This window comes from Micropterus salmoides, unplaced genomic scaffold (genome assembly GCF_014851395.1).
Source record: "Micropterus salmoides isolate LMB-PRFRI ecotype aquatic unplaced genomic scaffold, ASM1485139v1 Ms_hic_scaffold_1985, whole genome shotgun sequence".
Taxonomy (NCBI): Eukaryota; Metazoa; Chordata; class Actinopteri; order Centrarchiformes; family Centrarchidae; genus Micropterus; species Micropterus salmoides.
The window spans coordinates 12,090-28,264 of record NW_024041134.1 but is presented as its reverse complement, the minus strand read 5'-3'; the positions used below and the strand labels follow the sequence as shown (position 1 = coordinate 28,264).

The window sequence follows — 16,175 nt, the reverse complement described above, 5'->3', positions numbered from 1 at the left end:
AACTGTCTGTAGTTTAACCCCTTACTTGGAGTATTTACACCTGATGTGGTTTAAATGCCTTGCTCAAGGCAGCTTTGAGCAGAGCTGCAGAGACGAGAAAGATAATTTGTTATTCACATTTCTTTCAATTTCTACTTTGGATTTCAAACACGAAAAAAATATCTGCAATTAAAACTGGCAAATATATAAAATCTGATATGACATTTTTTCAGCCTCTGGGGAAGCAACTGTATCTGATGTGAAGAATGATCCCAACAATCACCACAGCACTGAAATATTGTGTCCTCTAGTGGCACCCATGTGTTCCAGCACCTCAGGGTCAAAGAAAACAAGTTCAAAGAAATCTGCTGACCACAACAGGGCTCAAAAGTTTTCTTTATTAATGAAAAGATAAATGGGAAAAAAAAATGTGTAAGGTGACAGGGGTCAAGGCAAGAGTGTGGGAATCACCTAATTTCCTTTTTCTTTAACTTTTGAGGCCTCAAGACATATTATAAAATAAAATGGCAGTAGTTTTCATATTGTTCATATAATAAAATTTGAGCAACTAAACCCAAAAATTAAAACACAAGAATTTATCATAAAATACAGAAAATTTTGTGGTCATAACTTGAGTTACCTAAACATAAATGATGGTAAAATATACTCTGTATATTTGTCTTTACATGCTTAAAAACGGATTTTGCGTAGTTTGCTTTATAGCACACATGCATTGACTGCATTTCTAGAACAATTTAATCTGGTATTCTAAAGATGCACGCTTTTCACAGCTGTTGTGTGAGAAAGACTATACATTCAAATCAGATTTTCACAGCATCAAGGTCAAATTTAACCAGAATGATCTTTGCTGTTTAGAAAAATTCACTCGATCGGCTTATGAAATGAATCCAGTCTTAGGTGTTAGTTATATTCTGCCATCAGAGGTTGGAAAACCAGTGCTAAGGAAATTCATGGTATAATGACTGCAGAACACTTATGGCTGGTCTAGTATACTGTAGTTAAAGTAGCAGTTAAAGTGATCCTCATGCAGAGCAGTCCTATGATCATTAGCGTTAAAAACAGGCTGAACAAAAGGATCATCTGGAACCCAGAGATGCTCAAAAACACACAAAACAGAATCATAAGGCACCTGCATCCACCTTTACAATACAGCAGTACCAATTAGTGCAGAAATAGGCTGTAAACACCATTCAAGCACATACAATATTTTACATCATGAACATATATTCAGACTTGTCATATTTTAAGGAAGATTGATCATCCTTTCACTTATTGCACATAATCACTTTGCCCAAAAAAATAAAGATTTGATCTGTGAACTGAACTAAAAACCTAAAATTGAACTAAAATACCTTACCAAGGAAGCTTTACGTGTAAATTAGGTGACAGTTCAGCAATAACTTATCAAACAATACATTTACCCACACAGATATTAAGTGTCCAGACTACTGTAGGTCAGTGATTGCATACCTTTGTTTCAGAAGCCTTCATGTATACAGAAATGCTTTTGTCCATTTCTTAAATGTCGCACTATAAATATGATTAACACCAACTTGACTCTCTCCAGTGTACCCACACTTTCACCTGTTCATCGTTTCTCAACAGACACTTTGTTGTGTCTCTGTACTCCTTCACATTAGATCTGAAATAATGACTATGAGGTTAAGGTGCTGACTAATTTGAGGGGTTGATTGAACAGTTTTGGAAGCAACGTGTTTTTATGCAGAGTTTCCTAAAGAGGTAAAAAGGTCTACAAGTCCCACACTGTTCACTTTAACCTCAGTTATTTTTCCCTTTAACCTCCAGTGTTCTGGAGCACAAAGGCAAAACACTAAAAAGCAACATCAGTCATTAGATTTATAGACTTCACTGTGTGCCAGTTTGGAACTTAAATAGCCAAGAGAAAGTTAAACCAACAATTACAAAAAATTGATTCATTACATCCAGCTGATGGTGAAGTTCTGACTGAGGTTGAGACCAAGATCTACAACTGTTAACACCTGCAGAGGCAAGCAAACACATCATTTTAGCATAAACAATTTTATTCTGATAAAAACCAAAAGCCTCCTCCATAAAAGGTGCTAACCTTACAACTACACAACTCATGTACTGCAGACAAAGTATCATGACACTCTTTAATACCTTCAATACCTGGATCCACTTTAAATTTAAAAAAGTATACATTTGCACCTAGCTAGGTGAATACAGCACACTGTATTAAAACACAGTTATGTAAAGTTACCAAGTACGTGACTTCAGTACAATTTTGAGGAACTTTACTTTTTATTTCCATTTTATAATTCTACTTCACTACACTTTAGAGAGAAATATTGTACATTTTACACCACTACATTTATTTCACAGCTATTGTTACTTCTCAGATTTAGATTCTACAGAAAAACATATGATCAGGTTTTCATACTTTAAAGGTTCAGTGTGTAATATTGAGGATCTTTTGACAGAAACGCAATGTAATATCCATAACTAGTGGTGTATAAAGACCTTATATAATGAACCGTTATGTTTTCATTACCTTAGAATGAGCCACTTCTATTTACATACACCGTCGCCATGTTTCTACAGTAGCCCAAATGGACAAATGGCTCGACACAGTGCTTTCGTCACTACGTTGAATATGTGCGAAGAAGAACAACAACGTAACGTAACGTTAGTAGTAGTTGTAGTACTACTAGTAGTAGTTGACTGGTTTATTAGAAGTGACATGAATTACAGATGCGCCTATCTAAGCATGATATCTAGCCCCACACAGAGCCATTAGCTCCACCGTCTTGTCCATATATGGTCACATCCAGTGAACGACTTCACAACTCGGAAAATGGGACCATCCGAGGACCTCATGAATGCAACCTGAGTTGCAATTCGCAACCCTCACCACTAGATGCCACTAAAACTTACACACTGAACCTTTAATTACACCTTGTTATTAATCTTTCTGTAAGTTTACATCTGGTTTTGCTAATTTTACTTTAAGATATTAATATGTTTTTAACCACTGCTGCCACATAAATGTGAAACAAACAGTGGTACATTTAAACAATGACAGCTAAATAAATAAACAATATTGGCTATATCTTGCGTGTAATTAGATGAAAGATTCTCTGCATGTCCCTGGTTGTTGTGGTGCGTGTGATTTGTCACCAGGACCGTACCACTTCATGTTAGTGGCTAAATCCATCTAAGTCAATTAAGCCTAAGTGACTCAACGTGAACATCAAGTACAAAAACAGTATCCGGTTTTCTCCGTCTGTGTGTTCACCCCTGACCCCTAAGCTTACCTGGTTGGCTCTGTATGTGAACGTTGCAACTTGGGAGTTCACCAGCACTGCGTCAGGCGTCTGCTTCACACCGTAGATGGAGACGGTCTCCACAGTAATGTATGTAGCTTCCACGTTGCTATGAAGAACATGTGATGTCATCACGTTCTACAAAATAAGCAAATGGACGGGTTACATCGCGACAAATATTTAGATGAATATTGCTTATAAACTGGACATTCAAGATGCACTAATCAATATTTTTTTATAAAAATGATTCAAAGTCAAAAGGTAGATCTATTTATTTACTATGTATAATGTGAAAGGGGTTGCTCATGATAAACCCACAGAGAATTATCACCCGACTCTGTAGGTCACCTCAGCTCTATGGAGTTATTTGGCATCTCTCAGCTCATTGTGAACCAGGAAAGTTGCAGAATGTAAAACCAACAGTCGTCACTGATAAACCCACTGTATGCTTCCTGCCCAGCACCAAACTTTATACAGACAAAGTTGGTAACTAGCTCGAGAAAAAATAATGGAGCAGTGGAGGCATTCTGAGAAATGTGGGTAATCACAAACTGAAGTAGACAAAGCAAGCTGGAATCAGCCAGTGGCAGATACTTTTTTTTCTTTTAAGTCTGAGCACCTGAGCAACACTGAAGACGATGTAGGAGTATTTCTTGTTCTCATAGGTGTCAATGCTTTCTCCGTCGTCCCAGAAAAGATCTCCACTGGCTGAACCATCCTCAGACAGAGCTGAAACCAGATGGAGAGGCTGACCGCTGCTTACCCACAAGGTCAGGTTAGGCGCCTGTACACACATACGTGGAGAAAAAAAGTGGCATTAGAAAATAATGTACAGACTGTAGGGTGTGTATATGTCAGATCCACAAAAATGTCAGGTGTGACACATTAATTATCCCAAGAACATCACAAATGGTCAAGATTTGTTTTTCAGACTTAGGATAAAAGGGCCAGTTCACCCAAATCACAAAAAGACCTTTTTTTGTGGTGCGGACTTAAAGAAGACTGTTTTAAAAACTCATTTTCAATGTTTGTAAAACTGAGGACAACTTGCAATTAACTCCCACTATTTTAAGGAGGCAACAGAAGCTGCAAACATCTCAAAACTTCAGCCCAAGAAACCAAATCTACAGTGTATGTATTGCTGAATAGTTACACCCCAATTTACAAGAAAAACAGATGCAAGCAGTAACTGGGCTGGCACTTATATGCACTGAAAGCCTCAAAAGAGGAGGAGATGGTGGACCCGGTGGCAACCAGGGAGAAGAGGGCAGCATTAAATGCCAACTCTGAAGTTGAGGTAAATATGTTTTTAACAGTAGCATTGTTCTGCTTCATTTTATGTCATACACGGATGGGTTGGTTTGTAAATATGGGTCGTAGCAACAGTCACATGGTGAGATTCTGGTTCTAAATTTTTAAAGCTGTAAATTGTCCGTTGGTGGACAGCTAGGTCCACCGTTTTGGATTGACAACCAAAGATTTCACCACAACTTTTGACTGTAGAAGGCCAAAGTTGAACAGTGTAAAGGGACCTACGTATAAGTGAGAAAATGTATAATCATTCAGAAACAACAACAATGTAAATTGAACCATGAATCCTATCTACCTGTGTTGGTATAACAGAGCCCTCACGCAAATGCAAGTTGATCTTATCTAGAGGTGCATGGAGTCGAAGTTCTTCACCCTTACTGTGCAAAGAGTCACCCTAGGAAGTAGAGACCACGTGGACAAATATTGTTAGTTTCCGGTTTACACCCTTTTGTTCCCTGTATACTCATATTAGGCTAAATGTTGAGAGTAGAAGTTTGGGTCTTACCGTGTAGTAGTCATACCACAGACCCTCTGGGAAGTAACCATCCACATAATCGACTCCAGGATCCAATACTGGTGTCACTAATAAACTCTTCCCCCATAGAAACTGTTTGTCAATCCCATAGGTTCTTACATCTTTTGGGAACCTTTTGAGTATGAGGATACACGCAGTAAGGCGACGATCATCAGCCAAATTAGCAAATCAAATTCAAGCTAAATAAAATAGCATTACTTACTCAAACATAATTGGCCGTGCAACAGTGTGTCCGTGTACATGTGCGTGATGGAAGAGAGTGTAGAGCACAGGGTAGAGGGAATAACGCAGCAGCAGAGCCTGCTTCATGGCTGAACGAGCCAGAGGGCTGAAAGCTGTTGGGTCTTGAGGCTGTAAATTTAAAATAAATCAAACAGAGAAAAAATAGAGATGCACCGAAATGAAAATTCTTGGCCGAAGCCGAAACTGAATATAATGAAAATTTGCCGAACACCGAGCAAGCAGGCCTACATTCACATTTTTGCCATTTTTTTTAGCACTGCATATATTAAATGTGTTTTTTATTCAGTGTTTCCCACAGGATTTGGAGAGACTATGTTGGGTGGGTCCGAGGCCCAAGAGGTAAAGTAAAGTCCGGGAAAGTAAATGACATGTGTCTATTTACTTTTAATGTACACATGTAATATGTTTTATACTTTCTGTGAATATAATCCAATTAATCTTATTTCCAAACTGTATGGATATCTTATTTTGAAAACCGGACATTGTCACACGTGTATCATACAGTCTATGGTATCATCACGCTACATTCATCAAGTCCGACCCAATTTGATAAAAAATGTTGTATGTGGTTCTCGTATCGTGTAACATGAAGACTTCACAGCCTCTCTTCAGTAGGACTCTCATACTGCCACACTTGTCTTTGTAAAGAGAGAAATTGACAGGATAAAGTCGCTAACCTGCCTGTCAGCTTGCTTTTGTCCGCTTCAGTTACCACAAAGGCTTGAATACATGTGCACTCCAAATTTAGGTGCGGCTGGCTTAATCGTCTTCTCAGAAATGAGTTACAGAAACACTCAAAGCGGGTCAGATCATTTGTTGCCTTTTCTAAGAAGTCAGCCACAGATGGAGTGGATGTGCTAGGAGACAAATCAGCAGAACAGAGTCTGCAAACGGCCATTTATGCGTCTTTCTCGGGCACTTGTAAACACACTGCTGACATGTCAACGTAATTGTTCGGCAAAATTTAATCGGCTTTTTGACTTATTAGGTCGAACACCGAAAGTGCTATTTTTACTATTTCCAGCCGATTAATTTCGGTGGCTGAACATTCAGTGCATCCCTAAAAAAAAAAAATCTAAAATGGAGTGAAGGACAGTCTACAGTAAAATAAATACGGTATCATCAGAATCAAAGAAATTTGCTTTGGTGTTGTCATACTTCAGTTGGTACTACAATGTTTTAAAGGTGCAATGCGTATGAATTTAATAGATTTAAGAGTTTAAAACTTTTTAAACATTGTACTTTGTGGTGACATGGAGCAGTGATGTTAAGATCTTACCTTCAAGTCGATGGCGTTGTGGTTGCGTGTGAAGGGATAGAAAGCTCCCAGCTGCGTCCAGCGGACACAGAGTTCTTCCTGCGGCTCCTCACTGAAGCCACAGATATCTGCTCCCACCAACGGGATGCCCAGAAGGTTAAAGGTCAAGATACCTGAAGGAGACAAAACAAAGGTGGGAAGAGTCTGAGACAGAGTACCATTATTAAACCAGCAGATGTACAATTTCATTATTTTCATTTACTGAAAATAGCTGCCTGCTGTTTCTGGAAATAAAGTTGATTTTTATATAAAAAAAATATAAATGAAGCTTCAGGAAAAATAAACTTGAAGTACCCCTTTTGTTGATTTAGGTCAAACACATTTTAAAAGTCTGGATAAAGGTTGGAAAAGCAGTAGTATGTATGTGAGCAGGTTTATATATTTTTAATACTTTGATAATAACCTGTGTCCCCGTCCACTGCATTGGCATTGCATAGTTAGATTATTTTTTTTTTAACCAAACTTCAGCTTTGTCTAAATATTCGTAGCTGGCAATAATTCATTCAGCAGAAAATGAGTAATACATGTGTCTGAAGGATCTAACCTGCTATAGAAGTGTACAGGTCTTTCCACTGGCTCCTGTTGTCTCCCAGCCAGTGACCAGAGTACATCCCCTGACTGGGGAAGGTGGAGCGTGAGATTACAAAAGGTCTCTTCACCGTGATCTTCTTCAGAGCGCTGGACAAGAGGACACAGAGCAAGAAAATACAATGGACAAGCAGAAGATTTAAGACACACATTGTTTTGTAATTTGTTCATGTAGTGTAAAAATCTTTTGGTGTTTCATCTATGTTGCGTGTGTCCCAGATATTGACCTGGCAGACGCCTTAGCTTCCATAAGTCCATAGAGGCTGTGCATGTTATAGTGTATGGAGTGCTTTTGCTGTGCAGTGGCACACAGAGTTTTGGCTCTTAGCAAACCTCCTAGTATGCCTAAAAAGAAAAGGACACAATTTTGACAATATACACTCTATAATTGTGAACATGTTATGTTTGTTTTGTGATTTGTGCTTTAGATCTGCATCTCCCACCAGGTGTGTAAGGCGGATTTTCAAGACTGTTTGACGGACAGCCATTGGTAGACCCATCCAGGAAATTTGATGGCTCGTTCATGTCCTAAAATCAAATGAGACAAAGGTCAGGAAGAGGATATCATGAAATGCAGAAAGCCACGATAATAATCATTAAAGTCAATTCTTCAATAGGATCTTTCATTTTTATACTTACAATCCATAATCCGTCAAACGGCACCTTCTCATGAAACCTCTGAAGGTTGTCGTGCCACCATTCATGTGTCACATCATCAGAGAAATCAGGATATGCTGTCAGACCAGGCCACACCTAGAGGAAGAGATGGAGAATAGTATTTCCCTTTCATCATTAACATTTACTCTTGGAGGCAGAGGACATTTTTGAAACATCATATCTACATCTATGTGCGCTGTCAGTTGCCTTCAAACTTCAATACAATTTTGTTTTTCATCTGTTTTTTTCCAGCTTTATTGCAGAAACACGCTACCTATGATAGAAATACAGCCATTGGAAGTGGAAGACAGGGTTTTGGATTGAAGAGCAGCAGACATTAGACGATCCACCAGCCAGAGCAACCGGACAAGGTACCAGAAAAGAGAGCAAGGATAGGAGCCATGTTGGCCCAGCTTGGACTTATGGCTGCTACTAAAAGGTTTGCTTTTGCTTTTTTGGATTTTATATTTTAACGTATTTTAATTACACATTTAATTATCTGTTAAGTTCTGTGTGTGTTGCATGAAGGGACTACATGTATAATGATAAACAAACTACCATGGACCTTGTACCTTTTATCATTAAAGGATCTAGTGTCTCACCTTCCCTATAAGTGTTTTTCCTTCAGCGTCTTTGATAAAAACACCTCTCCTCATCCCTTCATCGTACGGCCAGTATGAGCCCTCAGGCTGTGTGCTGCTGATACCTGGATCCTGCAGGTTGAGACACAACTGTCATAAAAACACATCAAATCAACACACCAATGAATACAAATACAAACTCCTGTGTACCAGGATCATGACGTAGCGCTGGTCATGAGCGTGCAGGTCCTTCACCAGATCAGGCAGTGTGGCAAACTTTGTTGAGTCAAAAGTGAAGTCCATAAATTGGTCCATGTAGTCGATGTCATTCCACTGGACGTCCTGTGAAATAATCAACACACAAAAAATTAATTTACAAAAAAATGTAAAACACATGCTGACAGACACACAAAACAAACAGTTTGCTGGTTAAAATTTACCTGGGGTATCCTATTATTCCTCATGCTCTTGACAACCTCCCAGGTAGAATTGCTAGTGTTGTAACCCCAGCGACAGAGATGGTAGCCTAAAGCCCAGTAGATGGGCATTGCTGGGTAGCCTGTAGAAAGATAGAGGGGTGGAGAGAGAGACAAGCGTGAATAAGGAAGGAGGATACCATCAGTTACAAATGCAGGATTGAGGGAAACAAACTCTGGGGTTAACAGAATTGGGTACACTGGACAGAGCTATATAGCAAAAACTATGAAGATCAACCCACACAGCCATGATCTGTAGTGTGCTTTACTACTTCCCTCAGTTTATGTGGATCAAACTGCCATACTGGATACAGAAGCAGGCTGTTGCAGAGATTTTTTACTTCAGTCTTTTCTGTTCAAACACTGTTAATACATGTATTTTTATGTTATAGTTAGTTTGTTATTTACAGAGTGTTGTGGTTATGTATGGTGGTGAACAATTTCTGCTTAAAAACAGAGGAGGAAGGCAAAGTAGCTAATTTACTGAGAGATGTTTCAAGCTTCAGCAATCTGAAGCTGTTCATAGCTATGTACCCTGGGGTATGTCTGCTTATGGTAATTTTACTCTTTCAGGTAATCTGATACAACGTCGATTGGTTGGATCGGTACTACGATCAACAGTTGCTACTGTTCAACAGGAGTATCTCAGTGTGAATCTCTTTAAGTGAGTAACAGTTGCAAAAAGTAAGTGACATATTCCTTTAAGACAGGAATATGTTTCAGGTCGTGCAGCTAATGTACACAGCATTCCCACATCCTAGAAAACTCCTACTGACCAATGACTTCCACGTATTGTTCAATCACTGAACCAGGATCAGGACCGAGGAAAACGTAAAAGTCAAGGATTCCACCAATAGTACGCCAGGTGACGGCTGGGGCAGGCTGGAGGACCACATCTGATGAAACAGAAGAAATACTGATGAAACACTTGTTATTCTTCTGAGTAAGCATTAGGACCACTGAGATATGCACGCCTATAGATATGCACGACTGATTATACATACATACATACACACATACACACACACACACTAGAACAAAACTACATTAAAATGAAAGTTTCAACATTCCTTATGATGATGGCAAGGAAACCAATGAAACTATGACTAAGTTTGCAAACTAATTTAACCTTTCAGTTAGAAATGCCCAGTATCTTTGTTTGCAAATACAACATGACCTCTGAATTACCTCTTTATACAACACTGGAAAGTTGATATTTACTGACACTACAGTCATACTTTTGTGACACTGCATAAAGTCATGATGGTAACTGCCATTTCAGACTTCTGTTTTTATAAAATTGCTTAATCTTGTCATCTGTACAGTTGCGACACTGAATCAGCTACTTTTCCACCTCTGCAAACCACAGATTTTAACACTAATGTGTATTAGTGCACGTAGTGAAACCTGAAGTGGAACTATCAGGGCGGCAAGCAGACTGACCCATTGCATTGCTGTTCAGCAGGAAGAAGCCATGTGCATTCCCTCCGTCCTCCATTGCCAAGTAAAATGGATGGGCTCCATATAGGTTTGTCTGTTCCTGCATTGTAAGAGGAACATAAGGATATTAAATTTAATCTCATTTGTACAAAAATCCTGAATGTTATTTATATTGGCCTTTTTCACACAAGACATTTTGACATGTCACAGTAGAAAATGCACAAGTTTAAATAACAGAATTAACAATGGCTGAGTTCAAAAGCTTCCCAAAAAGCTATTCCAGTGAGCAAGCATGCAAGGTCCTCTTCTAAGTGGAATGCAGCCATTGTGGATGTTATGAAAATACACCTGTGTTTTTCCTGTTTTAACATGTCATATATGCTGTGCAAGCTGGGTCACTGGGACACAGTACTGAGCTATTCTTTATGTTATTAGGAACACCTATGCTTTTTCTAGAAGATTCAAATGCCTGCTATGACAAGCTGAAAGTTAATATTAGGGCTGAACGATTAATTGCATTTGCAGTATTATCGCAATGTGATAAAACGAGATTTTCGTTAAGCTAAGCTTGACAGAAGCCGACACTACAGAAACTTTAATATCACACATGGAATGAAATTAGCACCCACCACCTGCAGGTAACGTGGTGGTGGTGGGTGAAATCGCCGGGACATCCGCTGCTTTGGCAGACAGGAAAAATGCACAACAGAAAGACACATGTAGTAAGGTAAGCGTATTGTGGCAATCGGCGTCTACGTCACACACAGAGCCATCAGTCAGCTCGGGAAATATCTGTGAAACAGAGTTTCGGACCAAATGCACAAGTCAGAAAGAGCGCTTACTGTAAAACACACTGTGGTGAACGTTTTTCTTGTGATCTGTAGTTGGGCCTACCTGATGATATTATATCATATTATTTAATGCCATTATTCAAATTTGATGCTACTTCTCCACGATTGCTCATAACAATTCATGCAATTAATGCATCACTAGTCATCATAATTTCATCATAACACAGGCCTGACCCACAAGAAAGAACAGTGTGTGTTTAATCTATCCAATATTGTGTTGGTCATACTGTACACTGACTTACTGCTTGTCCGTTTTGAATAATACAGAAGGTAAAGAGCTTAAAAATTAACCGCATATTAAATCGCAATCGCAATATTGGTAAAAAAAAAATTGCAATTACATTTTCCAAAATTGTTCAGCCCTAGTAAATATCCGTCTGTGGGTTAAAATTATGTAACTACAAACAGAACAATGACAAAAACAGACATTTTCATACCATTGGAGGCACATCTCTGGCCCACATGGTGAGTGTGTTCCAGTGGACATCATGCAGAAAGGTGGAGCGGTGCTCGCCCAGGCCATAAATGAACTGACTCTGCAGGGAGGTGGAGAACTGGAGAAACTGATCCGCATAGAAGAGAGGAGCCACTGTTGTGTTCAGACTAACAGGAAACAGTTGAAAGGGGACACAGTGTTAAATCGTTAATTATGATATTACAACACAGAGTGGGTTATTTTCACAACGTGCCTTAGGAGAATTTCCAGTATACATGTCCACTAGAAGCCCATAAGCCTTTCTTTACCCACACTAATGTAGCCTCTTGAAGTCAGACTTACAGCACTGCTCCTGTAGAGCTCCTCTTAACGACGACACCAAATGGCTGCTTTGAAAGCTCTACGATGTATTCTGGACTTTCTGCTTTCTTGGTGGGATTGGGAACAGAGATTGGAACCTCAAACCGTGAATTAGAAGGGTCTGTAATCTAGATTTAGAAACAGGAGAAAAACGGCGGTGTGTAATAACAACTTAATCAACAGACCTATAAAGTTTATGACGGTAGCTTTACAATGACCTGGTTAAATCACTGGCACAGATCTTGTTGGCCTATGAAACCTTGGTACACAGGGTCTGCTCACATGTACAGTTTTAATATGTAGAGATTAATGAACACCAGTGAGGTTCTGTGAGCAATAGTGTCGGTCTATGTTTGTATGGTAATTGTTTGCTATTTCTTTATACAATTAAAAGGTAATGACGAGTCTTCAGTCAATAAGACAGTCAAATTATTTATGGAAAGGAACATTTTTATGTTGCTTTCCAAAGCACGTGATACCTATTGTACCTGTTGTTCACGATGATGTCAGAGCATTTTGGTGTAAAATAATGACTATAAAAACCATTAACAAATTAAATATATACATTTAATATTCTGACTCATCTCTATTATGCATTTCAGAATTGTTTTATGTTCATATATGTATCAGTATGATCACATGAACCTTAAATAGATGTTATATCATTTATGATGCTACAAGTCCTCTGCATAGATATAAAGAGGAAAGACATTAACTGCATGCCGTGTGAGTAACACACTGACTCACCCTGACACGTAGCCGTGTGTCTGTCTCATGACGTATCTCCACCTCTAGATTGAGGATGTCTGCCTGGTAGTATGTTTTGACGTCCCTTACGAGTGTACCTTTCTGTCCTAGGGTTGTGTCGTTTATTGACACAAGCGAGTAGGAAGGGAAATCCGGAGGATAGAAACACCAAGGGATACCATTTCTCCCTGATGGGCGGATGGCAGAGAAGGAGGGAGAGGATGCAGGGATAAAGCAACAGTTCCTTGCCTCACACAACTCTCGGGTCACAATAACCCCTCTTTCAGGGTAGCAATCAAATCTCCACGCCTCAGGGATTAAACTGCAAGCCTCACGGCGAAATGCAGCTGCAGTGTCATTTACTCCTGTTTTTACTTGAGAGTCTGGTGTTTGTGCAGAGGCCGGTGGCGGAGGTCTATGTGGCTGTAGGTTGGACGGCCTGTGCAGCCACAACATGCCCAATAGCCAGCCTCCACAAAGGAGCAGCAGCAGGGCGCCAATCACAAGGAGGCCTGTGGTGACAGAGCATGAAGGCCTCTGTGGAAGCAAGGAGGCTTCCTCTGGCTCCTGCATCTTAAAACACAACAAAGAAATAAAATAAGCAACACACTCAGAAAAGCAATTAATCAAGAGGAACCAGACTAATCCCTGTAAAAAGGAACAGCTGATCCTTTCCAGTATGGGTAACTATCAAAGCTACAAGGAGAGATCTTTTTGATTTAATCAGGACAGATAAACAAGATCTCGGGTAAAAATGTCTAAACCTGTCTTAAACCATAAAAGACATAGACTAGGACTGCAAATGAACATTGTTTTTTGGATCAATTTTCAAATTAGTTGCAGATTATTTTTCTCTCGGTTGACCAATTAACAATATATGTTCTTAAGAAGATCAAACTAAAACTATCAGACAATAAAATAATTAGACTAATGTGTCTAGATTCTAAAATATATTTTGCAACACTGGCAGCCCGAGGAAAGAGCACAAAGTTTCTGCAGCAATAAGTGAAATTCACAGAAAGACACAAATCCTTTGCTCTTTTAAAAACTGACTGCAGACAGTTTGAGGCAGAATACGTGAACATATGAACTCACTGGAACTTCTTCATGGACAGGACGGGGCTCTTCTGACAAAACTGCACTGGAAAACTGAACGTCTTCTGGGTTTAGCCGCTTGTATGACACCATCCTGATAGCGTGTATTTGTCAAAGTGAGGCTGAGCACATGAGAGACATTGAGACAGCAGAACAATTTCAGGAAGGCAAATCTCATTTCCTACTGTTTGGAATTGGTGGGAGAAGTGTGCATACAAACTGGTGAAGTAAAAATGACAGTTTCATTTGATTTTAATGGTTTGATTTTGACACTTTAACAGAGGAAATATGTTAACAGAAAGCAGACGATGTGCATATTAATTATGGGGACTATAATAGGAATATATTACAACACTATAAAAATACACATTTAGCCGAAAAAAGTTTCCATACAGTAACGTCGCAATGACGCCATCAATAATCAACTCAAGTACGTTTAATGATCCCAACTTGATATTAGGGTCCTGCTGCTTCTTTAACTGCGGCATATATAATTTATAGCAGCTATACTTTTAAATAAAACACCATGGCTTGGTGTATGTCTCAAACACAACACTCTAGTGACATCTCGCGTTATTATCGTCTAACGTTGAGCCATTACGAACTTCTGCACATTTGTCCTTAAAAACAATATGTTGTAGCTAACGTTAGCTAGCTGTGCAATCACGTTAATGTTAAAGTTCACCAACGACAAATTTGACCACTGAATAAATTACAGTTTTGCGGACCGGCTCACTACACCCCGGTAATTATGGTTAAGAGAAAACAACCAGTCGCACGAGAACGGTACGTTTTTGTAGCAACGTTTGTTTTGTTTTTTTAGCGTTAGCTTACTTAAAAGGTAGTGTAACTTTAGCTAACGTTAGCTGACAAGGGCGTTAGCATCAGCATTGCTTAACTTACCCGTATATCATTTGAATTTTACAGACACTAAAAATAGAGCACACAGGGCAACTTTTCCTTTAAATAAACGTTATATTAGCTAAGTAATTCGTAACGTTGATAGAGTCAACCGTCTGCATGGCGTGCGTCTGTTTATCTTCATGGCACGTTCAACATACCTCAGAATTTCGACAACTTCCGTTTAGGAGCCCCTAACAAGCTCATATGAATGTCGGATACTCGATTTGTGAGCTGAACTCCAAATTCCACGTTATGTGTTTATACAAGGTACAAGGTAAAATTTATTTTACAACAGGGTTAATGCAGTTTGTAGTTCCCTAATGCTACGAAGCAGACAATATATTATTACGTAATCAACATATATTATATATTACGGTATTATTAATGACAATACTATGTCATCAAGGTTATCCTGTATAAGGTTACTAATTTATGATTGGCCAAGTGGCCTATTTTCAAAACTGTAAAGGGTCCGGAGTGTTTCCTTGCAATAGTGGTGCATTCAGGAGCAGCTTTGGTTTTGTAAAGCCTGTGAATGAACAGTCTACCTGTGCAAAAGTGAGTGGATCTGTGTGCTGCTGCAGTGGAGGGTCAACAGGAGGGATGTTCTGATATTATTCAGAACAACTATTTGTCCACTTGACTTGACTACCTGTAAATGTGCTTTAAATGGTAACAGTTCTTTCCATCAGATTAGAATACATAATCATCAGTAGTATAAAACTGTATCAAATTAAAATACATTTATTTCTGGGAACAGTTAGTGGTCTATTTTGAAAGATATTTCCCCATTGACAAGACTTAAGCCTAATTCTAAAACGATTGAGTTAGCAGTTCAAATTGCTCAATGTTTCAAGAAATTAAAATTGATACTACTCAAATATTGGTTTAAAGTGTCTGATATAGCCTATAGCAGAACGTGCTGTTATGTGTACAGTGTTAAGTGGCCTATTTGACAGGCTTATTTAGTATAATCTATATGTTGTTATAGCATAATTCTTTGAAATGTCGATCACTAATGTTGTTCCTCATCTTTTTGGCAAGAAAAAAACATCCACCATTGCTTGTACCCACAATGTTTTTGTATTCCTTTTCCACACATCTTCCAGCAGGTTTTGGCAATGAGAGTTTCATGTGAACCTGAGATGAGTGAATTTATTTCACAGATGACTACTTCTCTGGGAGAAACTGCCTCAGCAAAACAAAACATTTACTTGGTTCCAACATATTTGTCATGCATGTAACACCGTAACACAGGTAGGATTGGTTAAGTTAGAAATCTACTCCTACTGTTTGTGACAAGTGCCATGGGATCTTTAGTGACCACAA

At 38.9% G+C, this 16,175-nt stretch overlaps 1 protein-coding gene across 1 annotated transcript; it reads right to left on the bottom strand.

Annotated features, from left to right (window-relative positions):
* Nucleotides 1–343: 343 nt before the first annotated feature.
* On the bottom strand, nt 344–15,006 carry LOC119911252 (lysosomal alpha-glucosidase-like). The gene is made up of 21 exons (XM_038730064.1): nt 14,847–15,006; nt 13,944–14,065; nt 12,849–13,421; nt 12,084–12,229; nt 11,743–11,908; nt 10,458–10,554; nt 9,791–9,910; nt 8,979–9,097; nt 8,749–8,880; nt 8,560–8,670; nt 7,940–8,053; nt 7,744–7,828; nt 7,528–7,645; nt 7,257–7,390; nt 6,674–6,825; nt 5,354–5,502; nt 5,122–5,263; nt 4,912–5,010; nt 3,925–4,089; nt 3,297–3,443; nt 344–2,000 (listed from the first exon to the last, which is right to left on the bottom strand). The coding sequence occupies exons 2-21, from the start codon at nt 14,034–14,036 to the stop codon at nt 1,938–1,940; spliced, it is 2,925 nt and encodes a 974-aa protein (XP_038585992.1). The 5' UTR covers nt 14,037–14,065; nt 14,847–15,006; the 3' UTR covers nt 344–1,937.
* Between the last annotated feature and the right edge of the window lie 1,169 nt (nt 15,007–16,175).

Coding starts and splice junctions, on each gene's coding strand:
- LOC119911252 (XM_038730064.1), bottom strand. CDS start 14,036: ATGGTGTCATACAAGCGGCTAAACCCAGAAGACGTTCAGTTTTCCAGT. Junction 12,230..12,848: donor ACACACGGCTACGTGTCAGG/GTGAGTCAGTGT, acceptor TTCTAAATCTAG/ATTACAGACCCTTCTAATTC. Junction 7,391..7,527: donor GAAGCTAAGGCGTCTGCCAG/GTCAATATCTGG, acceptor CCTCTTGTCCAG/CGCTCTGAAGAAGATCACGG.